Below are 14876 nucleotides of genomic sequence, written 5' to 3'. Positions count from 1 at the left end.
AAGACTATGCATTTGTAAGCTCTTAAGAACCTAAAATGGTAACAGTTTTGAAATTTCAAAGGGGAAATTCAATGGAATGAAGATTAATTCTTTTGTTAATCTGGGATATGATTGGGAAATAACAGTATCTCTGCCCCAGAAAGACCATATCACAAGGGTGACATGGACATATCACAAGTTTTGGAAAACTCCCCAAGCTCCAAAGCAGAGGGATAGGAATGCAGGAGAATAGGAATTTGAGGCAGCCACTTGGAGCCCCTCCCTATCTTTTATCCAGAGTTAAAACTGAAAGCCTCAGGGAAAGGTGGGAGGGTGGGGCTAGGTTATGAACATAAAAGAATTGATTTAACTTTTTGCATAATTTAAAAGGAAATAAAAATTTTGTTCTGAAACTCAACTGTGGTAAATCAGAACCAAATACAAACTATATTTGAATCTGGCATTAACAAATGAATGATATTGTGTAAGATAATTTGGAAATGCATTCAAATGAACTGATGTTATATGACTGGTAATGAGTTTTATTTCATGTTTTAAATACATAATACTGTGTATGTTACTACTGTATTTCTGAAATTTCTGCGAAATTTTATAAACTAATATATTAACCAGGGTCTGGATTAAAAGATAAATTATTTTTGAGCCATTAAAAGATTTTATTTAAAAAAAATTGGTATCTGAAAACTGTTCAATATTTAATGGGATATATTTTGTTTCAAATAAAGAATGATGATGATGTTGATGATGATAACGATAACTTACTGTTTGGGGGAAAACCTGCATAAACCCTTTAAGATATCTTCATCTATGAAGTCCTTGAAACATATTCAGGCAGGATCATAAGATTTTATCAGTCTTACTGACTGAATGTTGTAAAATTCTAAAGTACTGAAGTTACAGAAACTAAGAGGGAGAAAATAGGATCCCCTCTCCCACTCCTTGCCAAAATAGGGGCATTGACAAGTTTACCGTAATAAGTGAGTTTTCATCTGGAAATATTTGGCTATCACTTATGAAAATGTAGAGAAGGTGGTTTAAAGATATAACTTCAATGCATTAATAAATCATATATGTTGAGGTTTCATCTTTGAACCAACTTAATAACAACAGACCTCTGATTTAATGATTTCTATCTTGCTTTAGGGATGAATGGGCAATACAGGTTGGAAGCTTATAATAGCAACAATCTCCTGGGGTTTTTTTAAGTCAACTATTCTGTACTCACTGTTATGTGTAGAACCACAGAATGTGATTGTTCTTAATTTCTAAATGAAGGGTAAGTGAAATGTCCTTATATTTTTGTTCCTTGTTAGCTATTATTTGAACACTTGAGCTATGATTAGTGAAATTCTGCTATCTGAGGTAAAATCTCTCAGGATGGCAATTTAATATTGTTCTGAATTTGATCTCAAATATGGTTGTCTGAATTTGCTCATTAAACCACCAATGAACTATTCAAGCAGAAAATGGCATGTGTTACAGTCTGATAACTGCTACAGGTAAATGTCTGTCTCTGGGAAAAAACTGAGAGGATGACCTCGATATGGCCTAAGGTAGGATTCTCTTGACTCAGCTTTTCTGTAGTGTTTCTATTTTGTTTTGTTTTTTCGTTTTGAAGGAAATTCCCTACCTGTTTACTCCTAAGTCAGCTTTTGATAACCTGTGAATATGTGGAATATTGTTACATGACTAGCTGTTAAATATGACTTATGCCTAGAATTAAACAGACCTAAAGGCGCTTTCCTCTATTATCGCTTATATCAGGTCAGTCTGTACCCTTGAAGTGACAAGTCTTGATATTATAACCATGTTCCTCCTTTTCCTGTAGATTTCTATAACCAAGGAGGATAAATTGTAGAAATTTGTTTGATTTATATAAGTTTTGTTGTTTTGGGACTGAATCTATTAATTAATACTACAACATTTGAGTTCAATTTATAATACAGTGATGACATTCTCCTAAGAGGGGAGTTATACAAAGTAATAAGCCAAAGATAACGTAAAGTTTTTCCCTCCTCTTTTTTATTCTTGGTTATAAAAGGATGACTCTCTGGGTGATGGGGAGTGGGGGTGGGGGATAGCGGACAAATAAAGGTAAAACGTAGACAATGAAAAAACAAAAAAATTGGAGTAAATTTTTAAAGCATAAAATTGTTGGGGAAAAAAGAAAAATGTTATAGAACCAGAAAAATAAACTACTATAGACCTACTGATAAGTATGTTTTGAAGGATATTTAAAATTTAGTTCTATGAGAATCCATGGGGAAAATGAATTATAAATTTAACGGTAATGATTTATGATATCAATCCTCAAGTACTGAGTTTCAATGTTCTCAAAATATGCAGAGATTTGGTGTGGAACAAGACAAAAATATTAATTTATATCAGAAAATACCAAGAAGATAAGTGAGTTTTGTTTTCTGGATACTAGCTTAGACAATACAAACTAGGCATTGCAAGAAAAAAAAAAAAAGTTGCCCTATTATGCTTCTATTCCTCATCTCTAGAACCTTGGATAGCCTAAGATGGGCAAGGTAGAAAATACGATAGAATTTTAGGACTTAGAAAGACATAGACATTATCTTATTCCAAGCTCCCATTTGATAGATAAAAATGAATTCCGACCTAGAAAGGGTAAGTCACATAAGGTCACTGAGCAATTTAATGGAGTGATCAGAACCACAACTCAGGCCTTGCTGAATTGGATGTCCATGAACATTTCAAATTCACCATATCCAAAGCAGAATTAAATTATCTTTCCCCTCAAACTCCTTAATCCAGGGCAATGTGTTGAATGACTGGCTCTTATTTCTGTAATTTCAATCTATAAGAAACACTTTCAATCAACTTTCATCTTACACTATAAAGAAGTGACTTCAAAAAAAAATCAGCGATTAAAACAAATGCTACAATTTTAAAGTTAAAGTACTTTTTTTTTCAGTTGATAAAATAAAATGTCATACTGAGGTAACAAAAAGATTGAAAACTTTCTCTATACCCATTAATCATCAAGTGAACAAGACCAAACTCAAAAAGTGTGAAGTTAGAAAGAAGAGTGGGACAGCTAAGTGGCGCAGTGGATACAGCTCTGGCTTTGGAGTCAGGAGGACTTAAGTTCAAATCCAACCTCAGACACTTGATACTTAGTAGCTGTGTGACCCTGGGCAAGTCACTTAACTCTAATTGCCAGAAAGAAAGAAAGAAAGAGAGAGAGAGAGAGGGGGGGGGGGAGAGAGAGGGAGAGGGGGGGGGGAGGGGGGGAGAGAGAGAGAGAGAGAGAGAGAGAGAGAGAAAGAGAGAGAGAGAGAGAGAGAAAGAAAGAAAGAAAGAAAGAAAGAAAGAAGGAAAGAAAGAAGGAAGGAAAGAAGGAAAGAAGGAAGAGTGAACCAATGTATATGTATGCTTCCAGATTCAATCAATGTGTTGGCTAGTTTTACTAAACAATTTTCTCCTCTTTTTTTATTAATTTGTTACAAAAGATGGCTCACTGAGTAGGGTAGGGATAGATTTGAAATCCAAAGTAACATTTTTTAAAAACTGCTATTTTTTAAATTAGAAAAGTTGAAAAAACCCCAACTATTCACATAAACTCAAACACAATAAATAAAGCATTCTCATTTCCATAATTCTGGAGTTTGAGACATCTTCAGTTGATAAAGTTACCTTCTGCATTTTAACTAGATTTCAAAAAGAATATTAAGCAAAGATAACCAAAATTATTATGTACCTCTCGATTTTTTTTTAAAGCAAGGTAAGTACTTAAATAATTTGCATATTTTTTTTTTACTTTTCTTTTTTTTTAACTCGTGATTTCATCAGTAGAGGCCACTACCAGTTTCTTAGTAAGGAAACTTTCACTACTAATGCAGAGCAAAAGCCCTGCAATTTATAGTCTTAGAGGGTTTATATGGGACAGAGACTCAGCACCTACTAAGGGTTAGACAGCCCATACTACCAGAGAAGCTGAACTTAAATTTAGGTCTGAATAACATATATACTCAGTTGGGTATAGAAATCTGTAAGCTATATATCTTGCAGCTTCTCTCTATTGAAATTATTAAATTTAAAAACTACCAACTTCAGAAAATATACAAAACCAGGTACTGAATACTACTTTTATAACTACAAGGTTACTATATTTGATGAGGTTGCTTTCACAAATAGTTATACCACAAGCTGAAAAAATGTCATTCTAATCAGCTGCATGTGAAAAATTTAGTTATTGTATGGTACATGGAAACTTCAAATAAGATGGGAGAAAAATCAATTAGAACTACTCACAAAATTTAAGCTATCAAAGATTTCATACAATAGAAAAGTCCTAAGGCTGTATTGTGTATGATGAACTCTAAAGTATCATTTTTACAAGAAATAATACATCACAGAAGTTTTTAAAAGGACAACTCAACAACACTATCAGAATAATGATCATACCAGTATCAAATATTCATTCTTTATCTATTATAGGATAGGAACCAAACATGTGATTTCACTGGTATTGGGAACTCTCAGGTAGGGTAACTCTTTTTACCAATGCAGGTCTAGGTTCACCCAGTCAAGATGTTTCAGGCAGGAATTTAGACATGTTGTCTTGGCTTGGAAGCCAAATCTCTAACTACATTGCCATTCTATTTCTATCTACTCATAGTATTATTAATGGAAGACTGGGACCAGTAAATTGATGAAATAAACATTTTTCTTTTCACTGGCAAAAATTCTCTTGTTAATGATACCATAAATCTGTAAATCACAAAAGGACAGGGTGAAACAATTTTCCAGCCAAGACAGCTTAGAAGGCCAGCAGCAGAAGTCTGTCTTTTCAGGGTAAGAGTTGAGCTCAGTCCAGGCCAGCACAGGCTTGACCTCAGCAAATCAGCAGCTGGCCTCGAGAGTGACTGAATCAGTGTCAATGTCTCAAGCTCTCAGTCCACAGACAGTAAGACAGGTGGACAACTAGTCAGAAGAAGATTAAAGGGATCCCTCTGCTGGTACTAGGTGCAGGACTCTATTGCATGGCCCATAGATGAATCTAGGTCACAATCCTGAGTCAAAGTCTGAGGGCAAGGAGGAGCACTAGCACAACAAAGCTTGTGGCTACAGGGGAGCAGTAACTCTGGTCACAATTCCAGGATGGAAAAGAGTGGTTGTGGTCACTGACAGACCAGAGCACAGGCAAGGAGAGTAATGACCATACCTCCTTAGATCACACCTTCTTGGAAGAAGTGAAAACTTAGATACCCAGAACTAGCTCTGAAAGCTTGGGATGGTGACCCCTCTACCCCAGGAACAGAGTCCCACTATAACATGAAATTAAAAAGCAAGAAATAGGCTAAAAAATGAATGAACAACAAAAAAAAAAACCTGCCCATAGAAAGTTAATATGGTGACAGGCAAGATCAAAACACAAATTCAGAAGAAGTCAAATTGCTACATCCAAAGCCTCAAAGAAAAATGTGAAATGGTCTCAGGCCCTAAAAGAATTCTTGCAAGAGCTCAAAAAGGATTTTTAAAATCAAGTAAGAGAAGCAGATGAAAAAATGGGAAAAGAAATAAGAGATCCAAGAAAATCACAAAAAAAGCCAACAGCTTGGTAAAGGAGGCACAAAAAAAAAGAATACTGAAGAAAATAACACCTTAAAAAACAGAACAGGCCAAATGGTAAAAGAGCTACCCTCCCTGCCCCAAAAAAATCCACTAAAGAGAACCCCTTTAGAAGCAGAATTGGTGGGGCAGCTAGGTGGTACAGTAGATAGAGCACAGGCTCTGGCATCAGGAGGACTTGAGTTCAAATCTGGCCTCAGACGCCTAATACTCTATAGCTGTGTGATTCTGGGCAAGTCACTTAACCCCAAATGCCTCACCAAAAACAAAAACAAAAACAAACAAACAAACAGAATTGGCCAAATGGAAAAAGATACACCAAAATTCACTAAAAAGAACTCCTTAAAAAAGTAGATCTCACCAAATGGAAAAGGGGGTATAAAAGCTCACTGAAGAAAATAATTCCTTAAAAACTAGAATTGGGGGGCAGCTAGTGGTGCAGTGGATAGAGCACCAGCCCTGGATTCAGGAGCACCTGAGTTCAAATTCGGCCTTAAGACACATAACACTTACTAGCTGTGTGACCCTGGGCAATCACTTAACTCCATTGCCTAGCAAAAAAACAATAACAAAACACACACACACACACACACACACACACACACACACAAAACTAGAATTGGGCAGGTGGAAGCTAAAGACTCCATGAGACATCAAGAAAGAAATAAAACAAAATCAAAAGAACGAAAAAATAGAAGACAATGTGAAATATCTCACTGGAAAAATAACTGACCTGGAAAATAGATTTAGGAGAGATAATTAATTATTGGGCTACCTGAAAGCCATGACCAAAAAAAGAGCCTACATAGCATCTTTCAAGAAATATCGGGGCAGCTATGTAGCACAGTGGATAGAGCTCCAACCTTGGAGTCAGGAGGACCCAAGTTCAAATATGGCCTCAGACACTTAACACTTACTAGCTGTGTGACCCTGGGCAATCACCTAACCCCGAACTGCCTCACCAAAAAGAAGGAAAAAAGGAAAAAGGAAAAAAAGAAAGAAATTATCAAGGAAAATTGCACTGATATTCCAGAACCAGAAATATGAATATAAGAAATATTAAGAATCCACCAATCACCTCCTGAAAATCCCAAAATGAAAACTCCCAGGAATATTATAGCCAAATTACAGAGCTCCCAAGTCAAGAAGCAAATACTACAAGGTGCCAGAAAGAAAAAAATTCACATATTATGGAGCCACAGTCAGGGTAACATAAGATTTAGCAGCTTCTACATTGGGCTTGGAATACGATCTTCCAGAGGGCAAAGGAGCTAGGATTATAACCAAAAATTACCTACCCAGCAAAACTGAATATAATTCTTCAGGGTAAATTTGAACATTCAATGAAATAGAGGACTTTCCAGCATCCCTGATATAAAGATCAGAGCTGAGCAGAAAACTGACTTTCAAATACAAGATTCAAGAGAAGCATAAAAAGGTAAACAGGAAAGACAAATCATAGGAGATTCAATAAGATTAAACTGCTTACATTCCTACATGGGAAAATGATACTTGTAACTCCCAAGAACTTTCTCATTATTAGAGCAGTTAGGAGAATATATTGACAGAAGTGAATGACTTAAACATAATCAAACTTTAAGTAAAATAATGGTTCACAAAAATTTTCATATTATATCATCTTTCCATGACTTCACTCCCCATCTTCCCCCCCAAAAAAAGTTCTTTTGGGGTACAGGGGGAGGGGTTTAGAAAAAAAAGAAGCAGGTGGAAACAGGAAGAAAAGGGCCCTAATTTCTTCATAACTGTGAAATATGTAGTTTAAGTATCATCCCTATTTTGCACATAAGGAATCTGACTTAAGGTTTCATTAGCATCATATTACAATCAATAGAACTAGCCTATTAATAAGCTTCATGAACAAGAAAATAGCACTTAAAAATTGCAGCTAACTAGTGAAAGGCAATATGACCCAGTGGGTAGAGTAAGCCCTAGAGAGTCAAGAAGATACAAGTTAAAGTCTCTCTCTCTAATACATATTGCTTGTGTGAACTTCCCTTAACTACTCAGTCCCCCTAGACAACTCTTAAGAATTTTAACTGCAGGGGCAGCTAGGTGGCGCAGTGGATAGAGCACCGGCCTTGAAGTCAGAAGGACCTGTGGTCAAATGCGGCCTCAGACCAAACACTTGACGCTTACTCTGTGTGACCCTGGGCAAGTCACTTAACCCCAATTGCCTAAAAAAAAAAAATTTAACTGCAGAACAGCTGCTTCTCTACATTGGTAGAGAAAGTGTTCCATCTTAAGTTTTATAGCAATTAAACTTCAAATCTAGGAGAAAAATATATTTATATAACTGGTGTAAGGTTACATGGACTTAGTTTTTATTTTTTATATATCAAAAAGGAAGGTGGAGTTTAATGGCTAATTTCCTGTTATCTAACCATAATCCTGAGATACCCACTAATATTCAAGAGTTTACATTAAAGCAGGAGCTTTCAATAATTTCAATGTCTCTTAGCCTATAAAGGTATCAGTTTACTGGAATATCATGTCTTCAATGTATTTCTGGCAAACAGACAAAATGTTAGGCCTATATATGAGTACGTGCTTCTAGTCTCCCAAGATGGTTTAAAAATTTCTTATGTTCTTATTAAGAATTTTTCCATTATGATGGGATGGAAGAAAAATACAACAGGAAAATACATATGAAAGCCCAATGAGAAAACCACCCTTTAGAAAGCTATTTCTGCATGAATTCTCAGAGCAGGTGTCTACTATTAAAGTAAGGCACATAGCAATGAAAAAGAAATTGAAGCAAAACACTGCTACTACTCAATATAGAGAGAGATGTACTATTAGAAAATTTCAGTGAATTTTGTATAGTTAATCTCACATCACTAACTTGCATTATATGACTATTATAGCATAAACTCAAGTATCAATATGATAACAGGTATTGTCACAGAGATGTAGAATCCAAATGGAAAAAGTCTTATTGTAAATCATAAGGAATTTATAGACATGAAAGCTGTTAATATTTTATTCTTGGGTCACAGGGTCATTAAAAATTGTCCTTTATCAAGAGACCCAATCTTTCAGAAAATCTTCGCTTCCCCTGAAGGGATGTTATCTCTTTTTCCCCTCCCTCTCTATTTACTGATTATTGCAACCAAGGTCTTCAGACAACTTTCTTTACAATAAAATTTTAGGTTTTACACACAGGAAAGAAAGATAACATATGATTATAAGCAAAGACTCAGAAAAGGATTAAGGGAAACTGTAACATTTTGAAAATTATTTTTCAGCTACAAGATCAATTTGTGCTAGATCCATTTTGCAAGGTGAAAAGTCTATGTGTATAAGGCTGTCATTTAATAAGCCACCTAACTTTTCCCTTGTAACTCATGACTGAAATGTTGGGCTGAATTATACTTTGGTACAGTTTGAAACTACAGTATAACTTTGCATTGTGTAAGAAATGATAAATATTAAAAGGTAAATGCTGAGGATGTATAATAATGTCAATTTTTCAATTCAACTTGGAAAAACTATAAAATTGAATACAGAATATATTAAAAAGCTCTATTCAGTGAGAATTTAATAAAAACATAAAACACTTCCAAGAAATGGAATATATAAAACGTATAAGCAGTCTCTACTTCACAAATAGTTTATATTCTGAAAGTCTACTTATTTTACTGTATTTTAAATTATCTGTTTAGAACTGCAAGTATATTTCTTTCCCCAAAACAGCATAATAAATAACGAATGGTTAGGCTCAGATCTTTACCCAAAAAGGCCAAATGAACCCCTAAATCTTATGGAAAAAGTATTACTCCTCCCGCCTAGGATCCTATAGCCTCATTAAGCCAGGACGACACAGGTCGGGTGGAGCTTCTCAGCAAAAGGAAAATAGAGTACTAGGAGAAAAGGAAGAGAATGGTTCCAGGAAATTTACATGGCAAGTAGAGGGTTCATAGAGTGATAACAGCCAGGCAATTGCACATGTTCTCTGAAAATCAAAAACAGAGTTATACAGTGGGAAAAGCACTGAGCTTGTGCTAAGACCTCAAATTCCAGCTCAGACATTATCTTTTTTACCTTGGACAAGTCATTCAATTTCCTCATAGGTAAAATAGCGATGATACTTAAAGTGCTATGTTAATGTCAGCTATAAGAACACTTGTAATTAATGCTACCACCAACGGTAAAGTTTTGACTCCTTCTATCCTCAATAATTTTTACAGAAGCTGTAACTTAGATAAAAACTATTTTAAAGTTAAGTTTGTCCTTACAGATTGTGAAAAAAAAATTAAAAAACAAAGGCATAATACAAAAAAAATATTTAATATACTTAAATGGTATAAAGTTTTTCATGATCATAATTATCAAAAACTCAACAATTAAAATGAGAATAAATTTATTTTTAACATGTTTTAACACTAATAAATCTTTTCCCATTTCCACTAACAGAAAATTTTGGAAAAGGAAATTCAATTAAAAACTCAGTGGAAACTGTTTTGGTTTTCCAGGTTTCCAAAGTATAAAGATAAATATGCAACATATCATAATTTCAACAAATCACTTGTTACATAATTTGCTTCTACCTGATATTCTATAAACGTTTCCACTAATCCCTTACTGAATTAAATTCATTAAATACAAACATGCATTCATTGTACAAGAGATAATAGTCAATAAGAGGCAAAAAGGTACAATGAAAAATATGCTATTTTTGGAATAAGAGGCTGTGGGTTCTAATTCTAATGTTACTATTTGCATGATCTTGGGCAAGTCACTTCTCTGGGCCACAGTTTCCTCACCATCAGCAAGAGGTGAACTACATGAATCCTTTCCAGCTCTAAATCTATGACCTTATGATTTAACAAGTGATACCACATGCAGGCACTGTGCAAAGAGGCTGGCGAAAATGAAAATTAAACATTACAGTCTTTGCCCTCAAGGAGCAGGTCATATATACAAAGGATGATGAGGTAAAATGTAATGAAGCAACACAAAACGGTCTCAGAAAATTCATGAAGCGAGAGTTCACATTCAGTTGTCAGGCAGATGATCTGGTGAGGCCTCCTGGTGGAGGTGATACCTAACATGAGCCCTGAAGAAAAGGATTTCCTGGGGCAGCTAGGTGGTGCAGTGGATAGAGCACAGGCCCTGAAGACAGGAGGACCCGAGTTCAAATCTGGCCTCTGACCAAACACTTGACACTAGCTGTGTGACCCTGGGCAAGTCACTTAACCCCAATTGTCACCCCAACTGCCTAAAATGAAAACAATAAAATTAAAAAAAAAAAAAAAAGATTTCCAAGAAGGAGAGATGAACAGCATATGTTACTGTGTTCTGCATGGGAGAACCTTAGTGAACACAAGTGTTCCCTAAAAAGGGAACAGAGGAGAGAAACTTGAGTTTCAATTGTATAGAGCAAGCCATAGAAGTGAGCAAAAAAGGTTAGCATTTCCTTCAAAACTGAGCTCAAGGACCACTTTCAAAATGAAGCCCTTTCCTATTTTGCCCACAATTGCTAAAAACCCTACTCTGAACACACTTGTATGTGTGTATATACATATATCTATGTATGTCTATGTATGTATGTTTTCCCTGACAGAATGTAAACTACTTGAAGGCAAAGGTCAATTCATTTTGTATCTTCAGGACTTAGCCCACTAAGACACTGTGTAAACACATGTAGAAGGGGTTCAAAAAATGTTTGTCAACTTACTTAAAACCAAGGGAGGAGCAAAAGCAAGTGCCTAATAGTCTAGAAAAGTAACACAGGAGAATTAACCTGGGAGCTCATGGACAGATTTCAAGGGGTCCCTGAATTTAGAACAAAAAAAAAACAAAAAACCGTTATTTTCACTAATCTCTCGTTGAAGTTTACTATTTCCTTCAATTATGAATCTATGCAACAATATATAGGGGTCCACTGGATTCTCCAAATTGCCAAAGGATCTAGGATACAAAAAATTAAGATGCCCTAGTCTAAAGGAATAAAAGGAAAAGTTTTATGTGTTTTTTAAAGATAGGAAGTTCTGAGCACATTTGTAGGAAGGAGCTCCTTGTGAGAGGGACAGTGCATGCATGCAAGCTCAAAGGTATGATCAAAATGAAGCACGTTCCTATGCATTAGAGAGATCAGATCAAAGGCAAAAACAAAGTGATAACAAGGAGATTTGAACAAAAGAAGAGAGGAAGAGTAAGGACATAGTAAGGTCTTTAAGAATGGATGCTAGGAGGAGATGCTAATGATGACAGTTGGCATTTATATAACAAATCACTTTAAGGTTAGCAAAGTCATTTATATTATCTCATTTGATACTCACAAAAACTTCTAAGGTATGTATGAGAGGTAATTACAGATGAAAAAACTAGGACAGTGAAATCATGAGATTTGCTAAAGGTCATATAGCTAGTGTATATCAAAAATGAGATTTAAACCCAGGCATCTCCTGACTCCCAACTCAACAATCTTTCAGTTATATCATAAAGCCATAGATGGTTTCAACCTTTTCAGTCAGATGAGGTCTTTTTTTTCCTTTCCTTTTTCCTTTTGTTTTGGTGGGGGTGGGGGGTGGACAGGGTGAAGAGTGGGAGGTCTGCAGAAGTAATAGTGTGGTGATTTAGATTGTGAATGTGGTTGACTCATGGGATAAATAAAAGGAAGGCTAAGCAGTAAGCAAGGGCCTCAAATGAAGTTAAGTAGCATGAATTTGCAGTTATCCCAATCAGTAAGATTCTGAGATTTCTTTCAGTAGTACAAAATAACAGGAACAGAAAAGTATTTGGCAGAAGTGTCCCAGAGTAAAAAGCTAAGAATGGAAAGACAGGAAGGAGAAAAGATTTAAGGATAAGAATTTTTTATTTCAATAGCTATGGGATTAATAAAAGAAGAAGGAAGTGAAGCCATAGAACAAGAGAATAGGGAAGATTAAAAGTTGAGCACAAAGAAACAGCAGAAAGATAGGAGTCTATGTGGAAAGAAGAATTTCAGAGTTTAGGATTTTGAAGGTAGTTTCAAATGATGGTAAAGTCTAATATGTGAGCACCCCTGTGTAGAGCTGAAGTAAAGTGAAGCCAGAGGTCATAGGAATTGAGGATTGATGAAACTGACAGATCATGATTCAGAGGATAGGTACTGATGTCGCCAAGTATGATGGCCAAGAATGAGGAAGAAAAGGAAGATTAGTCTAAGAAAGCTGTATGTAAAAATATTGTTATCAACTAAAAATTTTAAACACTAGCTATTTATCAAAGAACCCTGAAATGATTTGTTGGTAAACCAAATAATTACTTTTTAAACACTAACCATTCTCCATCTCTCCAATTGTTCTTTTCGAAAATAGATTATCAAATGTTGGGTTTGTTCTGTCTTTAAGTGGCACACATATGTATGCTCATTTAAACCATCACATTGAATATAGAGCTTTTATTTCACAAATCATCACAAACAGCACAATTCAAAAACAATTATTTATGAATTTGGGGGCAAGAGCTACATATTATGACCGTCAGTCATCAATAAATAAATATCACTAAACTATCTTAATAGTAAATCCTGAATTCTGTAAAAAAAACTTTTTAAATATAGCACTCATTGTCATCTTACCCTACGCATGGCTTCCTCCTCCTCTTGACGCTTTTCATAATGTGCAAAGTCATCAAAGATTGAGGTGGTATGCTTGAAAGTAGCAATTATTTTAAGCACTTGCTTAGCTTTTTCTAGGGGTACCTCTTGAGTGTCCCTTGAATTGGTAACTGGTTTGTTGTCATTATTTTCCAAACGAATGTGCCGCAACTGGTTATTGGGAACGTCTTTGACAAAGATCCATTTAACATCAAACTTGCCCTTCCACTTATCCTGAGACCAGACTCCAGCATATGCATTGTAGTCCACAACAGACTTCATCTCAGCCACTCCACAAAAGTGTCCACTACCATTCACACTGAAGAGTAAATAGAGTGGACCTTTGCCATTCAGAGAACGGTAAGCTGCATCCAAACGCTTATTACCATGTTCAGTACTACACCAGATAGAGTACTTAATAGAACGATGTATATCGTCCTCAGAATAGCTTTTGATTATAAACACACGTCCATTCTTCAGGTTCCAATCAAAGTCTTTGGGATTATAGTTATTTATGGCCTTTAGTTTTTCCAGCACTGGGTGTACCTCTACTCCAGATGGTGAAGAGCTGACAGGAACAACACCTAAACCAAAGTTTTCACTGCCGGCTCCACTGTTCTGGTTGAAACCTACTCCTCTGTTACGAGGAGCTACCCAACGATTTTGCAGCTGCTGCGGTTGCTGCTGCTGCACTTGGTGAGGCTGGGCCTGTGGCTGAGGTCCTTGTTGCTGCTGTGGTTGTGGCGGCTGAGGCTGCTGTTGAGGCAGTTGGCTTTGCACCAATGGTGGTGGTTGAATTAATGGCTGAGGCTGCTGGATTATAGTCTGAGGAGGCAGAACTGGTTGGGTGGGTGGAGCTTTTACCACTGCCCCTTTGTCATCCCAAGTTCCAATATTCATGTTATGCTTTATAGGAGGTGGTGGTACAGCAGGTCCCCCAATTCCCACATTACCCTTAGGTTTAAGTTTCGGTTGAGGTTTGGCAGGCTTTCTGGCAATGGCAGCCCAAGAGGTCGGTTTTGGTGCTGAACTGCTAACTGGGGGTACACTATTTGCTGCAATGCTTGTCATACCTGTATTGCTCAAAGCGGAACCTACAGTTTTTGTCACAGCTGCTGTCATATCACCACCAATTTTCAATCCAGTCATGCCTTGCTCAATACTACTAATGCCAGGCACCTTACTCAAAGTATCATTGCCAAATCCAGCCTGTCCATCAGTTATGGCTCTCCCAAGAGAGCTAGGTGGATAACCATAGCTACTACTATAAGCAGAACTTTGTGTTGATTGTCCCTGAGATCCACTTGTCCCCCATGTAGAGAAATCTGCATTCCCAGGAAAAAAGTTAAATCCATGTTGACCAAGGAATGGGGGAGTATTTCCTAAAGCCCCAGGTTGACTAAACACACCATCAGGTATATAATGATGTTCACCATTGCTCATTTGTCCATAGGTTGTCAAATATGGCATAGGTGGGTCTCCAGCTGTGGACCATGCTGCTTCACCAAGAGAATACGGAAATCCAATGGATGGAGCATAGTAACTAGGCATGTATGGATCTGACATTGGTGGATAGCTGTTACTCTGAAAAAGAAAATCCACAAATCAGTAGTGAAATGTATTTTTATTCATAGGCAGACAAATTTCAACAATCCTACTTCAAAAAATACAT

The 14876-nt window shown here is 36.3% G+C and overlaps 1 protein-coding gene across 4 annotated transcripts in view; it reads right to left on the bottom strand.

Annotated features, from left to right (window-relative positions):
- LOC114054073 (YTH domain-containing family protein 3) overlaps positions 1-14876 on the bottom strand; it is a 43365-nt gene that overhangs the window by 17261 nt on the left and 11228 nt on the right. For all 4 annotated transcript variants that reach the window (XM_027877161.1, XM_027877164.1, XM_027877163.1 and 1 more), the window contains one exon: positions 13187-14788. In XM_027877161.1, the coding sequence (XP_027732962.1) occupies positions 13187-14788 (1602 nt within the window). The remainder of the gene's footprint in view (positions 1-13186; positions 14789-14876) is intronic.

Source organism: Vombatus ursinus, unplaced genomic scaffold (genome assembly GCF_900497805.2).
Source record: "Vombatus ursinus unplaced genomic scaffold, bare-nosed wombat genome assembly UNPS02014812.1, whole genome shotgun sequence".
NCBI classification, from domain to species: domain Eukaryota; kingdom Metazoa; phylum Chordata; class Mammalia; order Diprotodontia; family Vombatidae; genus Vombatus; species Vombatus ursinus.
Note: the sequence above shows the minus strand (reverse complement) of the source record. Positions and strands in the feature narration are given on the sequence as shown.